Source organism: Urocitellus parryii, chromosome 1 (genome assembly GCF_045843805.1).
Source record: "Urocitellus parryii isolate mUroPar1 chromosome 1, mUroPar1.hap1, whole genome shotgun sequence".
NCBI lineage: Eukaryota > Metazoa > Chordata > Mammalia > Rodentia > Sciuridae > Urocitellus > Urocitellus parryii.
This window is the reverse complement of record NC_135531.1, coordinates 89,898,537-89,914,111: the sequence shown is the minus strand read 5'-3', so window position 1 is coordinate 89,914,111 and position 15,575 is coordinate 89,898,537. Positions and strand designations below refer to the sequence as shown.

General features: G+C 35.7%; 1 protein-coding gene across 1 annotated transcript in view; it reads right to left on the bottom strand.

The window, feature by feature from the left end:
• Positions 1-15,575, bottom strand: part of Man2a1 (mannosidase alpha class 2A member 1) — a 163,187-nt gene that overhangs the window by 18,473 nt on the left and 129,139 nt on the right. Inside the window, exons 17-19 of the mRNA XM_026391315.2 lie at positions 8,273-8,406; positions 5,482-5,623; positions 2,753-2,886 (exon numbers count right to left, since the gene is read on the bottom strand). Coding sequence (XP_026247100.2) covers positions 2,753-2,886; positions 5,482-5,623; positions 8,273-8,406 — 410 coding nt within the window. The remainder of the gene's footprint in view (positions 1-2,752; positions 2,887-5,481; positions 5,624-8,272; positions 8,407-15,575) is intronic.

The following is a 15,575-nucleotide window of genomic DNA, read 5'->3' as shown; positions in this document are numbered from 1 at the left end:
TCCAAGGAGTTTTGAATGGGAATCAACAAATTATTTTAGTTGTAAGTGAAGCTTTATAGATCTGACATGAACATTTTTACTGCCATAGTTAACAGAAGTTTTGTAGATTAATGTCAATATATAGAGAAAAATGTAAAAGCCAGAAACATTTTCAGGGGGAGAAAAAGACAATAGCTGCCAAAACTCAGACAATGAGTTTTCTATGTAGTTTTAGCTCTTAAAACTAAGCTATCTTTTCAGAAATTGATTTAAGCCACAAGTCTCAAGAACTGGTGTAAACCTTGACATCTAAAATGGATATTATTTTTTTCTAAAAGATTCTAAATACTGTAATAGTGGCTGGAAAATTAGTTATTTCCATTTTACTTAATCAATTAGTATTTTATAGAATGTTTATCATAGCTAAGGTGACCATGAAAATGAAGTGGACAAGTCTCTGGAATCTAGTAGAGATAAAGCGGGTGCTTCCTCTGATAGGAACAATCCTAGAAGAAAAAGTCATAGTCCCTACTCTCAACAGTTTATGGTCCAAAAGAGGAGAAAAGACAACGATCAAATAATCATACACTCACATGAAGGTGAAATGCACAGTTTGGAGGGAGCATAAGAGAAGAAGTAAGATATGGTCAAGAGGCAGTTGATTAAGTGAGCTCTGATCTGAACTATTACTAAGAGCCCTGGGTAGAGAGGATGAAAGGACATACCATGGGAGAAGAGAGTGGGAAGAACTTGGAAAGGAAAGAAAACCAGTGCATCTAAAGCAGAAAGAGTGAGAAGCATGCAAGATGCCTATGGAATGGCCAGGGCCCGCATCATGAGTAGCTCTTCAGGCCAGGATAAGAATTTCGCTTTTATACAGACAACAATAAAAAGGACTAAGCAGGGGGTAACAAAGCTGGATTTGGTTTAGAAGAAAATCAAAAACAAAAAAATTACTCTATCTACTGGGTTAATGACAGCTCTATTAGAAAGAAGAAAGCAGGCTGGATACACCTAGGCCAGATCCAAGAAATACTTTGTGTCAGTTTAGATCAGAGTGGTGAAAGTAAAAAAGTTTACACATTGAAATACTCAGGGCATGAGACATTGTCCTGATGAGGGAGAAATAACCTTTGTAACTCACTCCTAGGTGTCTGGCTCAGCACTGGTGGATGGTGTGCTTGTCGCTGAGAGAGGTGGGTAGCAAGATCACGAGCGTGATGTTAGATATGCCAAGCTAAGGTGAGATATCAAGCTAGGATAAGGTGATTTGTGGGTTCTATCTTTGTAGAGGTAGCAACTAAAACCCACAGAGTAGAAGAGATTGTCAAAGAATGATGTCTAAATTGAGAAAAGGATAAGGCCAGGGCCAAGCCTGGGGGGCTCCAGTATTTAATGACTGAGTAAAGAATTATCAGAGAGATTAAAAACTGCCAGAGAAGTAGGAGGAAAATCAAGTAAACACGACACTGTGGAAACCCTGGCCAGACAGCATTTTAAGATAAAGGTCAGTGTCAAATGCTGCTGAAAGTAGACTTAGTTAAACTGGCAAAAGTTCTGTGTACGATGGAGGCTAGAGCCAGACTGAAGTGCACTTTGAGAAGGGAATCATAAAATGATCTCAACGCATAACTCTGGCTCACTTGGGTAGGAAACAGTAGCACAGGGGAAATGAGAGTGTGAGTTTGAGTGAGGGCTATTTTCTATTATTTTTATCAGAAGAACAAAGATTGTTTGAAAGACAACAGAAAGAATCTCTGAGGTAAGTGCTGGCCTCTGAGGGGCAGGGGAGAGAGAAGGAAAGAAGATGGACAGTAAAAGGATCCTGAGAAGGGTGAGGGGGAAAGTACCAAGAATAACTGGAAAGGCTGCCTATGCAAAGGCTAGGAGGAGACTTGGTATCTAGAACAGGGAACTCTGTGTAGTGACTGATTTCCCTATAAAGTGGAAGGCGATGACACTGGCTGAAAAGATTGGAAAAGTATAGAAAAGAGAATGGAGTAAGAGGAAAAGGGTCATGTTCAGGGCCACCTGAGGGTGTGTACAGTAGTTTATGGAGAGCTCTGAGGCTCACTCTTGCTGTTGCCTGAGTAACTATTATATGGTCTCTAAGGTCCAGTACCACTTTTGCCAGACTTTTGTATGAAAGATAAAGAAGTGAATACATTTTCCATTGATGAATCAAATGCTAAAATAAGACCACTAAGGTTTCAAATAAATTTTATCACACAAACTTAATCTCCTAAGTATGTGACTAAACTCTAGTCTTTAATTTTTATCTAGGTCAATTTATTTTTATTTTTTTGGATACTGGAGACTGAACCCAGAGGTGTTCTACCACTGAGCCACACCAACCAACCATTTTTTCAAAATTTAAGAGAGTGTCTTGCTAAGTTGCCCAGGCTGGCCTTGAACCTGAGATCCTCCTGACTCAGCCTCCTGAGTTGCTATGATTATAGGCATGGACCATTATGGCTGGCTTAGCTCAAATTTTAAACTCTTATTTCTTTCAAAATAATTTAAGCCAAATTACTTACTTGATATTGTTTTTTAATCAATATAATAAGCAAAAAGAAAAAATAAAATTACCTAAATACAAATCTTACACAATGCTTATAACTAAAGATTTTCTGTGAATATGGGCTGAATCTGTTACAGAGACATTTCAACACTGCAAATTATGAAATGAATTTAAAAAATAGAAAGTCATTATTTCAAATTTTGGGTGACAAAGAACAACCAACATCATTACAGTCTAGTTATTTTTTCCTACCATATCTACACCACTTCTTTCTTCTAATAGTATTCGAAATAAATTAGCTGTAATCTTGTTATCAGTGACACCTTGCCCAAGGCCACGATTATCATCTTGCATCAATCTTCGATCCATGATGACTTCAATATCACCTAACAAACAAAGAAACTGACCAGGATTATTTAATACAGATATTTGTTAAAGATCATTTAAGTAGAAGGCATGATGTCTTGTTTTAAATTTCTGGGCCAGTTCAGGAGGTGAATCTTGATAGCCCACATGCCATGGACTTTCTCTTGGTAACAGTTCAAAGCAGCTACAATAAATTCATAAAATAAGAGAGCATTTCTCTTTCTCTTCATTAATGTTTAGCAATACCTGATAAGAAATTTTAAAATAGGATGAGACAGATCAAAACTTAAATGAAACATTTTTTTAAACAAATAATTAACCTAAAAAATTGATTTTTAGTGCCAGCACTTGGAAAAAAAATGTTTATGAGGTTTCTTATGAAATGTACTACAAACATGTAGTAATAAGATACATACCCATGCATGGGATCTAACAAAGATTCACAAGTAAAATTTAGGTAGCTTGATATGTGGTGATTCTCTGAGGAAGTCCTAGAGTTTGAAGACATCCAACCATGTGCTCCCTTCTCTGATACTGTGTTAGCAGGATCACCATTGTCCTGCCAGTGCTCTGGCTTTAAAGGGGTCATATCTGATTCCTTTATTTGCCATGTAATAATTCCATATTTCCTCTAATTTAAGTTATAAACTAATGATTAGGTTATGAAATTACAAAGTGAAAAAATTAAAATCAGAATCATAGGTATAAATTCAAGATTACACTCAAACAGGACTTTAAAAGCTAAAGTTATACTTAAAAAATACATGTATATTTTTTCATATCTATTACTACACTAAGTGATCATTTGGCTTTAAAGGGAAATAGCTAACCTAGAAAATTTTTAATAACTAATAACCTTTTTAGTTTCTTTCTTGGTAACAGTTCAAAGCAGCTACAATAAATTCATAAAACAAGAGAGCATTTCTCTTTCTCTTCATTAATGTTTAGCAACCTGATAAGAAATTTTAAAATAGGATGAGACAGATCAAAACTTAAATGAAACATTTTTCAAAAAAAATTAATTAACCTAAAAAATAGATTTTTAGTGCCAGCACTTGGAAAAAAAATAGTTTAGATGTCCAATACAAAAATTACAGTAGAATTATCACTGTTACTCTCTCCATGTTTTAGGAGACCTTTATCTAGGACTTACTCCCAGGAGTTAACTGTTCTCAAAATATATCTAGAGCCTATCACTTCACACCTAAGTCAGCAAATCAATTTCCTGGCAATTTCTAATTCTTCTCCTGCTTCCAAATCTTAGATCATACAACATGTGATACTTAATGATTTTCTGGACTGTACTCAAATTGTTTTAATTCAAATACTGGGGCTATTTGACTGTTTCTAACAGAAGCAGAAGAGCTTGATTTTTCAGCCTGTCTTCACTGGGAAGTAAGAGAACACTCTTAATTTGTCACTGTCTGAGTCTAATGTCTAGTCCCCTATTTAGACCACATCTTTGAAAATTTAAGGCAGGGTTTAAAAATGGGTGGCTCAAGAGTTACATGACACAAAAAGATGTTTTGTCTACACATTTTTATTTAAATTATGTTATTTATAGGTTCCATGACTTCAAGTAAAATCCCAGACTTGGGAATTCTTTTACAAAGACTGAAATATTTAGCAACCAAAGGGCCTTTATCCTTGTGGCAAACATTAAAGTGCACTAAGTAGTGGATACCCCATTGTAAATGGGGAAAACACTCTCCAGTGTTTCTGTGTCCCCATCATTCCCCATTGGTCACTGACATGAAGTCATTATTTTTGTAATTGAAGTTATGTCTTCACAGCATAACTTCATGTGACTTTATCTAATGAGTGTCACGAGAAAAATGAGAAGTAGTAATTTATTTGTTTGTGGAAGCCCAGAATGCATGTAGATGCCTATGTAAAAGTTGGGTTTGTGTCAAAAGACACATCAGGTGTCTGTACTTAATTTATTACCTGTATGGCTCCTTCAGATATTTATTATTTGCAACTCTTGGTAGGTTAAAAAAAAGAGCAATTGATGATATATACAATAACTAATTTAAAATTATGCATTATAAGAGATCAAAGTCTTTCTATAGAAAGTTTTATAAAAACTAATCAGTTTCTACTGCCTATTTCATCTTTCTTTTTATTGCTTTCTCTTCTTTGGAATCCATGAAGTTGTACTTCTTCATGCCCATAACTCCATCATCTCATCTACTCAACTTCTTTTCGAAGTTGTGGGGTAGAAAGACCAGGACCCAGAAAAAAATCCTAACTTTGAACTAAACTTCACATCTTTGCAAACTTAGGTAAGTTTTCTAAACCTGTAGAGTCTGAGTTTCCACATCTAGTAAATCAAGGTGGTGACAGGGATCTCATCTATACAAAGAACAGGCTATCAGAAGAAGTAAGTTATCTTAAAAAAAAATGGTGACATGTAGGCCCCTGTTCTTTACCTGATGACTGAGAAAATTCATCACTTTATTCTCTTCTTACAAAACCTAAAACTAATAGGCTGGTTTTTGAAAGAAAACAGGCTGGTTTTAATGGAACAGGATAATTTATACATTTGTACACAGAAAAATTGTACAATTAGAACTGAAACCTTTCAGAGCAAAAAATAATTCAGCAACACATACCACTTTTCAAACTGGAAACACCGGAAGACTGAGCAGAGAGCAGTGTCAACCGATTCTTAGCATCCTGGATATATGCCATCGTAGTCATTGGGTAGACATTTGCTTGAAGAGGCAATTTGCTCAATGTCATTCTAGGTTGAATCTATAAAACCAAACAATTCTCTTTTAAAAATTGTGATATTTACATATATACTTTTACAAATTATTATTAAATATTGAGCTTTCTTCTAAAAAGACTTGAGTTTCCTTTCTTGTTTAAGCTAAGAAATAATCTAAAAATTAAAATATTTCTTAAAACATAATGAAGACAAATCACAAGGATCTTAGAAAACAATTTTTAAGTGGGAAAGGTAGAACTTGTCCTGATTTTAAAAATAGGCATTTCTATTTAAATTCAGAATAAAAATGGCTAAAAAATCTTCTAGTTATTCCATATTTGCATAAAACAAATTATAAAGGTATTAAGTATTCATTTCTCATCTAAATCTAACATACTGCTTTTGTAATGAATGTTAAGCATAATAGCTCTCTATCTCTTTCAAGACACATCTCCCATTATTCTTGAATCGCTTTTAATAAATACCACAGATCTCCCCACCAAATCCTCTAACATATTAGATTATAATCAAATGCATATTTATATTTGAAAGCCATTCAACATTTACTCTTCTTGTTTAGCTTCAATGTAGATAGTTCTAAATATTGGTTTCTCACAGACTAGATTTGAATGCATGAAATAGAAATTTATCTTTTGAGAGAGACTGTCAGACTTAAAGCAGTCTGAGTAACAGTAACTAATTCTAACTTCAGAACCCTGTTACCAGTGAGTCGTACACCACTTAAAAATGTCATCTCCTCCTTTTAATTTAAGAAAGTTTGACATGAAACTCAAGAAAATGAGAGGTACAAAGTAGGCCTAACAGTTAACATGCACTGAGTGCCCATTAATGGAAGGATGGTCCTTAGTACTTCATAGATCTGATCTTTAATATTTCTACAACCCTAGGAATGTGAGTGTGTTCCTCAACTTACTGATTATATTGGGGTGAATAGTATCCCCCCAATGTTCATGTCTACCTATAAACTGTGAATGTGATTTTATTTTTAAATAGAGCCTTTGCAGAAATAGATGAGCCTATACTAAAGAAGGGTGGATCTTAACCGAATGCCTGGTATCTTATATAAACAGGAAAATGTGGACAGAGAGAGAGATAGAGGCACAGGGAGAATACCAGTTGTGAACAGGTGAGGAGACTAGAGCAATATATCCACAAACCCAGGAATGCCAGAGACTGTTGATAAGCACCTGAAAACAGGGAGAGGCAAATAAAGCTTTTTCCCTAGATCTTTTCAAGGGAATATATTCTGCCCACACCTTAACTTCAGATGTCTGGCCTCCAGAATTGTGGAAGAACAAAGCTCTGTTGTTTTAAGCCACCCAGTTATTGGTAATTTGTATGGAAACTCTAGGAAATTAATATACTGTTAAAGAAGTGACTGAATTGTTACAAAAAAGGAAAGCTACCTTGAAAGAATTCTCTTATTTCTTCTTTCCAATCCTGATCTTCTCCATCCCAATTAACATGTACCCTTAAACTTATAAAAAGAAATGTTCAAAACTGCTCCTCCCATCTGGTACCTGCAGGTTTAATTTCTAGTTTTATCCAGATACTATATTTCTAAAGCTAAAAGATAATTTATTTTTAAGAAATACTTAAATTGTAGACAAATATAATATTTTTCTTTTTACTCACAAGTTTAATCCCTGAAAAGAAAATTCCCATTTTTGGCTACTCATTTTTACTAAGTTTTCTCATTCATGTATACACCTACGCATATAAATAATTGCTTCTGTGAGATTTTAAGAAAAGACTCTTTTTGTGTACAAAGAAAATGAATCACTATAAAGTCAGGGTTTCATCTGAAAACTAAACAGCTATAGTAGAATTAATATGTTAATCGGAATGTATGTTGCAATTTCTGTGCTTTGGAAAGGTTTAAATTTAACTTTTGGAAGAAATCTTAGAAGAGAATATTATCACAACCCTTTCCATTTATCCCAGTTGAAAATCAAAGCAAAAAGCATATGTTGTGAAATTATTTCTATTTATAGTTGGAAATTTCTAAAATGCTAATGTTTCAAAAACATGTTCACATGTTAAATATTAGTATTTCAAAGATATGGTGTCACACTCATATATTCATATAGAGTTTAAGGTACAATCAAAAATTCTATTAAATTCTGTTAAAGAGAATTGACAATCTGAAAAAAATACAAATTTTTCTTACTACTATTTAAAACTATTTCATGAAAAGTTTTATTAATTATGTCCCTGCCCACATTTATAAACAGATATATATTTGTCTATGTATAAATGTAAACACACATTGAAAAAGAGAGGGAATTTAAAAATACACAAGGAAAATGAAATATGAACAAACTAATTTCTGAGGAGGGTAAAAAAGCCATCAATTCTTAATTATAATTCCTTTCTAGCAAATAAATTCATATATATCTTAGCATCAAGGTATCTAAATGCATAATGGTCACCAATATCCCTTTAAAAAAATAAATCCTTGCAAACAGATGTTCTAGAAAAAAATTGGTCTCTCAAATATTTGTTCTAATTTTGGAAATCTGACTGAATATAGAATTTAAAATTGTTAAAATTCAGTTTTATTTTAGAAGTAAATATATATAGGCATATTTTTCAAAGGATCCAAAATTAATAGCCCATTATGATATACAAACATTATATACTAATAGAACTCAGATTTTTAAGAAAATTACCTGATAGCCATTTAGGTCAGTATAAAATCTATTTTGGCTGTTTATTTCAGAAGAAATTCTCATTGCAATCTCACGGTTATATACATTTCGGATGTTCACAATATTAGAAATTTCCACAGAGCGCCCTTCTATTCCTATATTTAAAAGAAGAAAAAAAGGTACACATTAAAAAAAAAAGACAATTATTGCCCAGCTTTTCTTAAATATAGTGTAGAGAAAGCCTTCCAAAGTTACATACTGTTAGGGTTTGAATATAAGGTATCCCTGTCAAAGCTTTTGTGTTAATGAAGTAATGTTCAGAGGTAAAAGGATTAAATTATGAGAGCTGTGAACTAACTGGTGGATTAATCCACCTAATGGATTACTAATTTGAATAGACTGGGTGGTAACTGTAGGCAGGTGGGTTGTGGCTGGAGGAAGTAGGTCACTGGGGGTACACCTCTGAGGTTTATATTTCCCTGTCACCTAGCTGGTGCAAAGGTGTGAGCTCTGGCTCACTCGCACTCTCTTTCTCTCTCAACCTCTCTCTTGCCCTCCCTCTTTCTTGTTCTCGCCCTCTTGAGCTCACTCTGCTTCCTTGCCTGACTCTTCTGCCATGTTTCACCTCACCTTGGACCCAGAGTAGTGGAGCTGGTCAACAATGCCTGAACCTCTGAAACTGTGGGCCAAAACAAACTTTTCCTCCTCTAAGTTTCTCTTATCAGGTACTTTGGTTATAGTGATGAAAAGCTGACTAACACACATACAACTATCTGTTTTCTATTTCATATCTTTACATACTAAATGGTGTCACTATTTATTTATTTTTCTTCTTTAATGTTAGATTATAGATAGCATTTATTCAGGGGCACATGTAATTCAACAAAAGGATAAGGAAGTTGTAATAATATAAATGCAGATGACATATAACATATCACTGATACTCCAAGGAGTTCTGAGGGGAAGGAGGACACTAAATGAGAAAACGTTGACCCCACTCCAGGCCAATCCACCTCTCACCTGTACCCCTATTTCCATGAGACACATTGTAGCTCATTTCTCCACCTTCCTCTACTTACACATGAGAAATATGACTTAGTGAAATTTACACTCTGGTTTGGTTCAAGAGACAGTGTATTTATTATTGCCTACAATCTGCTTCTAGGAAAAGAGACAGCAGATCCAATGAGCTGATTTATGAAACCAATATTAACATATTAGTATTTGTGGACTACAATCAGCAGAGCTCCCTAGAAGTCAAATCAATTTTAATTGAGTTTGGTATCTCTTAGGACCCAATGTTATGGGGTGATCCATTCTATCTTTTGCCACAAAAAGCAGAGGACAGCTTGAAAAAGTCCCAAATAAATCAAACTTAACGTGTTTGCTAGTATCATTCTACGCAAACTGTGTCATGAGGTCCTCAGTGAAGCCCCAGGTCAATTTCAGTGATAGAGGAGTTGTAAGGAAATCTAACATGCTCAACACAGATGGTAAATACATCACAAGATCTTCTGAAGAGCAGTTAGGAAAGGGGTTGTAAGGAGAGAGACTGCCCTATCTTACTTCATAAAACTGACTTTTTGAAGTTCTAAGAATCCTGGAAACTTACCCATAGCTTTACTTCTCCCTACTACTCCTCACACACTGTTACTCTGTGCTGATAAGCAGCAAACTTTTTAAACAAAGAAAGCTGTAAAAAGAAAATCAGGGAGAGGAAGAACAGCATAAGGAAGACTTCTTAAGAGCTAAGCATTCCCATCGCTTATAGAAAGTGACAGCAAACAATTAAGGAAAGTGAGCTTGACTGTGGAATCTATGGAAACAAATGTAAATCTAGCTAATCCAAGTACTACAGGTGTCTGTGGAAAAATACACTGGAAATTATAAAATATAAGTAATAATATATGGTGATAAGTAGTGCTCAATGGGCTGAAGCCTCTATTTATTGAATCTACCGAATGCTCACAGAATTGCTGTTCCAACTTAGCTACCTCACTGGACCTAGCTTAGGTTTCCTATTACACATTCATAAAATTACTAGGAGCTAGGCACAGTGGTGCACATCTGTAATGACAGCAAATGGGAAGGCTGGGGCCCTAAGCAAATTAGCAAGCCCCTGTCTCAAAACAAAATATAAAAATTAAAAAAAAGCTGGGGATGAAACTCAGGGGGAAAGTGCTTCCTGGGTTAAATCCCTAGTACCCCAAACAAAACTATTTTGAATGGAAAAAAGGGGATGCCCCCCAACTTTAATGGCCACAGAATGAACCACTAATCTGCAAGTTAAATATATGCATATATTTTCTTCTGAGAGTTATTAAAGGAACCTGTAAAGACAGATGATCCAAACATCTCCACCATTACTGGAGAGTTTAAAAAAATCACATAATACAATAGAATTTTCTTTGAACTAGGAAATATTGCTCTAAATACAAACTTTGCTTTTATTATGTTTACATTAATTAGAACAAGTTTAAAAGTTTAAATAAAATGTATATGGAATTTTAATAGATAAGTATTTACAAGGAGTCGGGTTGTAGCTCAATGGCAGAGATCATGCTTAGGCTGCACAAGGCCTTGGCACCAGAAATGATAGCACTCATGTATCACTAAAGACCATAGAAGATGACAAGAAGTTAACTTTAATCTAGTGGAAGCCATTTATAGGTTTTAGCATTGTGTTTTCTTTTCTCTAGAGAGAATATTCTCTCAGGGGTCAACAGAATACATGAAATGAAGGAAGTCTTAACAAGGGAGAACATGGTTAATTTAAATTCACGTAACTCCAGAAAACATTTACAAAGAACGTGCTTCAAGGAAAAATTAATAATTTCAGATTACCTCTGGCAATAACAAATTATTTCCATTGAGAAAGTCATCTTTCTCAAGCTCAATATTATACTCAGATCCTGCTATGGCAACAAATTCTTTAAGCTGTTTAAAAGGAGCTCTATGTCCATTCACAATTCCACAAGACATTAAATTCTGAGCCAGGACAGACTTTTAAAATAAGATCAAACTTAATTTGCCTATTATGAACAAAACAAAACCTAAAATAGCAGTAAAAGCAAGAAGGTATCCCTGAGTTCTCAAAGAGAATTGATTATATTTTAAAAGACAATATGTGTTTGAGAGACTTCCAATTCTTGCCTTTCTGTGTTCACATTCCCCTAAGGCGTGCCTTTGCTAAAGAAGCCTGTGGGATGGAAGGGAGTACTTCCCTGGGAGCAGGGATACACACAATGGGACCCAGTGGTCACTGGATCTCTGCAGCATGTGACAGCAAAAGTACTGAGTTATGGTTTAGATACAAGGTTTCCGCTCAAAACTCTAATATTCATGTAGGAATGTTCAGAAGTGAAATTATTAGATTATGGGAGCTGTAACCTAATTGGTGAATTAATTGATTTGATGGATTAATAATTTGAAAAAACTACTGTACTGGGTGAAAACTTCAGGCAGGAGTGGGCATGGCTGAAGGAGGTACATCACAGGGGAGTGCCCTTGGAAACTGTATCTTGTCCCCCCCTACACTCTCTGTTGCCTGCCTGCCACAGTGGAGCAGCTTTCCTCTGCCACACTCTTCCACCATGATGCCCTACCTCAACTCCAGCCCAAAGCAATAGAGTCAGCCCAAAGCAATAGAGTCAGCCCAGCATAGACTGAGCCCTATGAAACTATGAGCCAAAATGAACTTCTCATTCTCTAAGTTGCTGGTTGTATATTTTGATAATGGTGACAAAAAGCTGACTAACAGATGTTGCTTTTACCAAAATAGTTCACTCTGGGCCTGGGTACCCAGGACTGCCTACACCCTTCTGGATTTTCTGCAATCCTGGGAAAGGAAGTGACTCCTACTTTATAAAATTAGTCCACTGAGGGGAGCGAAGAATGAAGCCATTACATTGATTTATACATGAGAAGTAAGTGCCCTTCTTGCTGTTAATACCTGCCCTTCTGGAGAAGAGAGAATGAAGGTAGTTTATTCTTGCTAATATAGACAACAAAGGGCCAGAGACAGTCCACAGTTGAAAAGTTGCAACAAAGAGGCCAAGAAAATACCATTCCACTAAATTCTTCTATATATGCTGTAGATTCTAGTCTCAACTCTGGAACTGGGACTATTGTTTTTACTTCCTAGAGCCTGTTAAGTTCTCATACACAGAGACTTTCCTACACACCATCTTTACATTCTAGGTCTTAACATTCTGGCCACATGATAAGTGCTAAATCACCATTAAACACAAATAGCTAAGATGCAAGAGAGCCTGTCCTTCATCACATAGAAATTTGCTGACACGAAAGGAAAGCAAACTGCTATGAGTAAAGTTTAAATAGCTGGGAAGATGAAGGAATAGGATTTTCATTGTGAGAAAATGCATGCAGATTAGAACACAAGCTCCTCAAACACAGGGATCATGTCTTATTTAGCTCCCAGCACACAGAAGGTATACAAGTGTCTGCGAAGCGAAGGGTGGCAGCTAAGATGCAATGAGAGTAGCTCTCCATTGCTGATGCTTACTATGTACCATATGCTAACCAGATGCTTTATATACTTAATCCTGGTCCTAAGCCTAGGAGGAAATCACTTGCCCAAGCTCATGAGGCCAGCAGCAGCAGCACCTAAATGTTTCAGGCATTATGCCTCACTGGCAGAATGACTGGAGAAAGCTAAATTTACTTTGAGACCAAGTACTGGGAAAGGCTTGCAGCAACTCTTGAGTAGAAAGATGTCCAAATTTAATGAGAAAGACAGAAAGGGTGTTGAACTGGAATCTTATATACTATTATCAGCTGTTTAATTGAGTAAAATATAATTAAGGTGTTATAAGACTTGCCCAAACATCTCTGAAAGAGCCCCAAACTCTTATCAAAAATTAAGAACACATGCTCTATTACACAGCAGTTCCTCCTCACTGTTTCTGAGGTGAGCACAGTTGTGCACACAGGAAGCAAGTTACCAGCATACTTGCTGTGTACTAGTGCTAAGAGGAAAAACTGGGAAAATATTCTAGACATCTATCAAGAAGGAAATGAAAAAATAAGATCAGGTATAACCATGCTATGGAATGCTGTGTAGCAAATGAAAACAAGGAGGTAGATGTCTGTTCTGGCAGAGAAAGAGATCTGATGAAAAAGTTAAATGTAGTACTTGTGTAGTATGATAAACTTTATGCTGAAAACAGACACAAACATAATGCTATACATTTCTACAGGGGGAGGGGCGTTTGTTACAACCACCCCTGAGGAGAGGATAGGGACAGGCATAGATTCTAGAAGGGGTTATAAAATATGACTTTTGTCAAAAAGGGTATGCCTATATGGTATTTGTATTTAAAAACAATTATCAACATTCTGAAAGGAAAAACATTTTCTTAAGAGGTCAGAAGGAAATGAAACCAAGTAGGTCAGCAGACTGGGTCATGTCACAGCTTCAGGAGGAAAATGATGCTGGTCTCTTTAGAGCCTTTGCCCACAGGATGGATCAGTAAAGCAGGGACAGAAAAGAAAGAGCATTATCACCTTCTTGACAGTTGCTTAGCACCAACCTCAGAACCCCAAAAAAGCACTCCTTGGATCAGAGAAAAAATTGGAGGATATCCCCAACACCTCCCATGTGGGGAAGAAATAGGGAAGGTATAAAGACTTTAAGAAATGCAGATGGAAAGCCTGGGGTCTCATCTGTGAGCAGTAAAGATGATGATGGCCTGTGGCAAAATCTCGGCATCCATCCTTTCCTAAGTACTAGCTGCATTCTCCCACTCAGATCTTTGTCATATGTATCTGGAACAGGCCAATTCAACTCTGAACTGCAGAATCTTAGTTAGTCCAGCCCTCTCCACCTCTCCAAATCATCCCTTCTAGAAATTTTCAAATGCAAAGTATCCTTTTCCAAGGAATATACAGATAAATTAGATATTATTCTCAACAAACTCAATATGTTAAAGGAGTGATAGGCAACAGTTTGAGGAAAAGACCAAGACAGCCTCACTCCACACCCAGATTCTAGTGTCTTATCAGTATACTTAACATGTGATTAAGACAAATCATTAGTTCAAGATGAGATAACAGCAATTGGTCCTGCCCATCTAGAAAAATAAAAAGTGACAGGTAGAACCTTAAGCAGCTGCCATGGAAAACAAAGACTTCTGATTTTGAATATTTTCCTCTCCACATTTGGGAGTATTTTGTATTTAAATCATCAAAAATATAAAATTTTTCCCATTACATACTCACTGTTCTGGCACTGTTTTTGTGAAATTAATCTAGCTACTCTTGGAGGTGACACACATGGCTACTGATTAGCACAATGTTTAGTTCAACATGTACATTGAAATGACAATTCTCATAACAATGAGGAACTAAAGTCAACACGTAAATGTTGCTTGTAAAAAGCAAATACGGTCATGGCTATATATACTTTTAAATTGTCCTCATATCTGAATGTATCAAAATAAGAAATGGTAGTAATTCCCACAAGTGGACGACCTTTTCTCCATGTTGACTTTCTCAACTCATCATCCATTATAAGATCTAATTTATCCTCTGAGGCACTGCTGATTTCTGGGTCTGTAAATGTTCACATTGATTATTTCTCCAAAAGTGAAAATTTTAACATCTGCTTTCATGAATACAAATTCTAGTAAAGTTCCCTCCATGTTTCAAATTAAAGAAAATGATGATACATCACATTGTTCTAGTTGTAAAACACTAAATTAATAACTATTACTATGTATTGATCACTTATGAGTTTGGCACTAGTCTGCATGCTTTTTTCTTCTCACTTCAATAATTCTCAAAACAATATCAAAAAGTAAATGCATAATAGAAGTATAGCCTTTGATCATAGGATTTCAAACTATGGGTAAAGATTATACTGATTTAGTATGATATACCTGAAAACGGCCTAAAAACTGAAAAATACACAATGAAACTGGAAAGCTGCCTTTTTAAAAAAAAAAATCATTTTATGAAACAAGAGTTTTTTTGGGAAGCTTTGTTTTGGAGGGAACAAACACCTACACCAAGCAGTTCTAACCTCAAAATAGATAATGAACACAAGATAAGGTCTAACTAAAGTACTTCCCTAGGAGGTAAATAGAAGAGCTCACAACACCAGAGTTTTCTTGGTGCTTTCTTCATGATGCAGGCTTGGACTGGTCTAGGACAGGGGAGGGAAGAATGCTGAAATGATCAGGCTAGTCGGTCTTCACCCACTTGGCACTGACAGTTTCTCTGAACCAATCTACTTTCAGTTCTCCAAACAGCTCCTTCCCCAGGTGCCTTTTGATGGGAGCCTTGAATTCCAAATATCATTCCT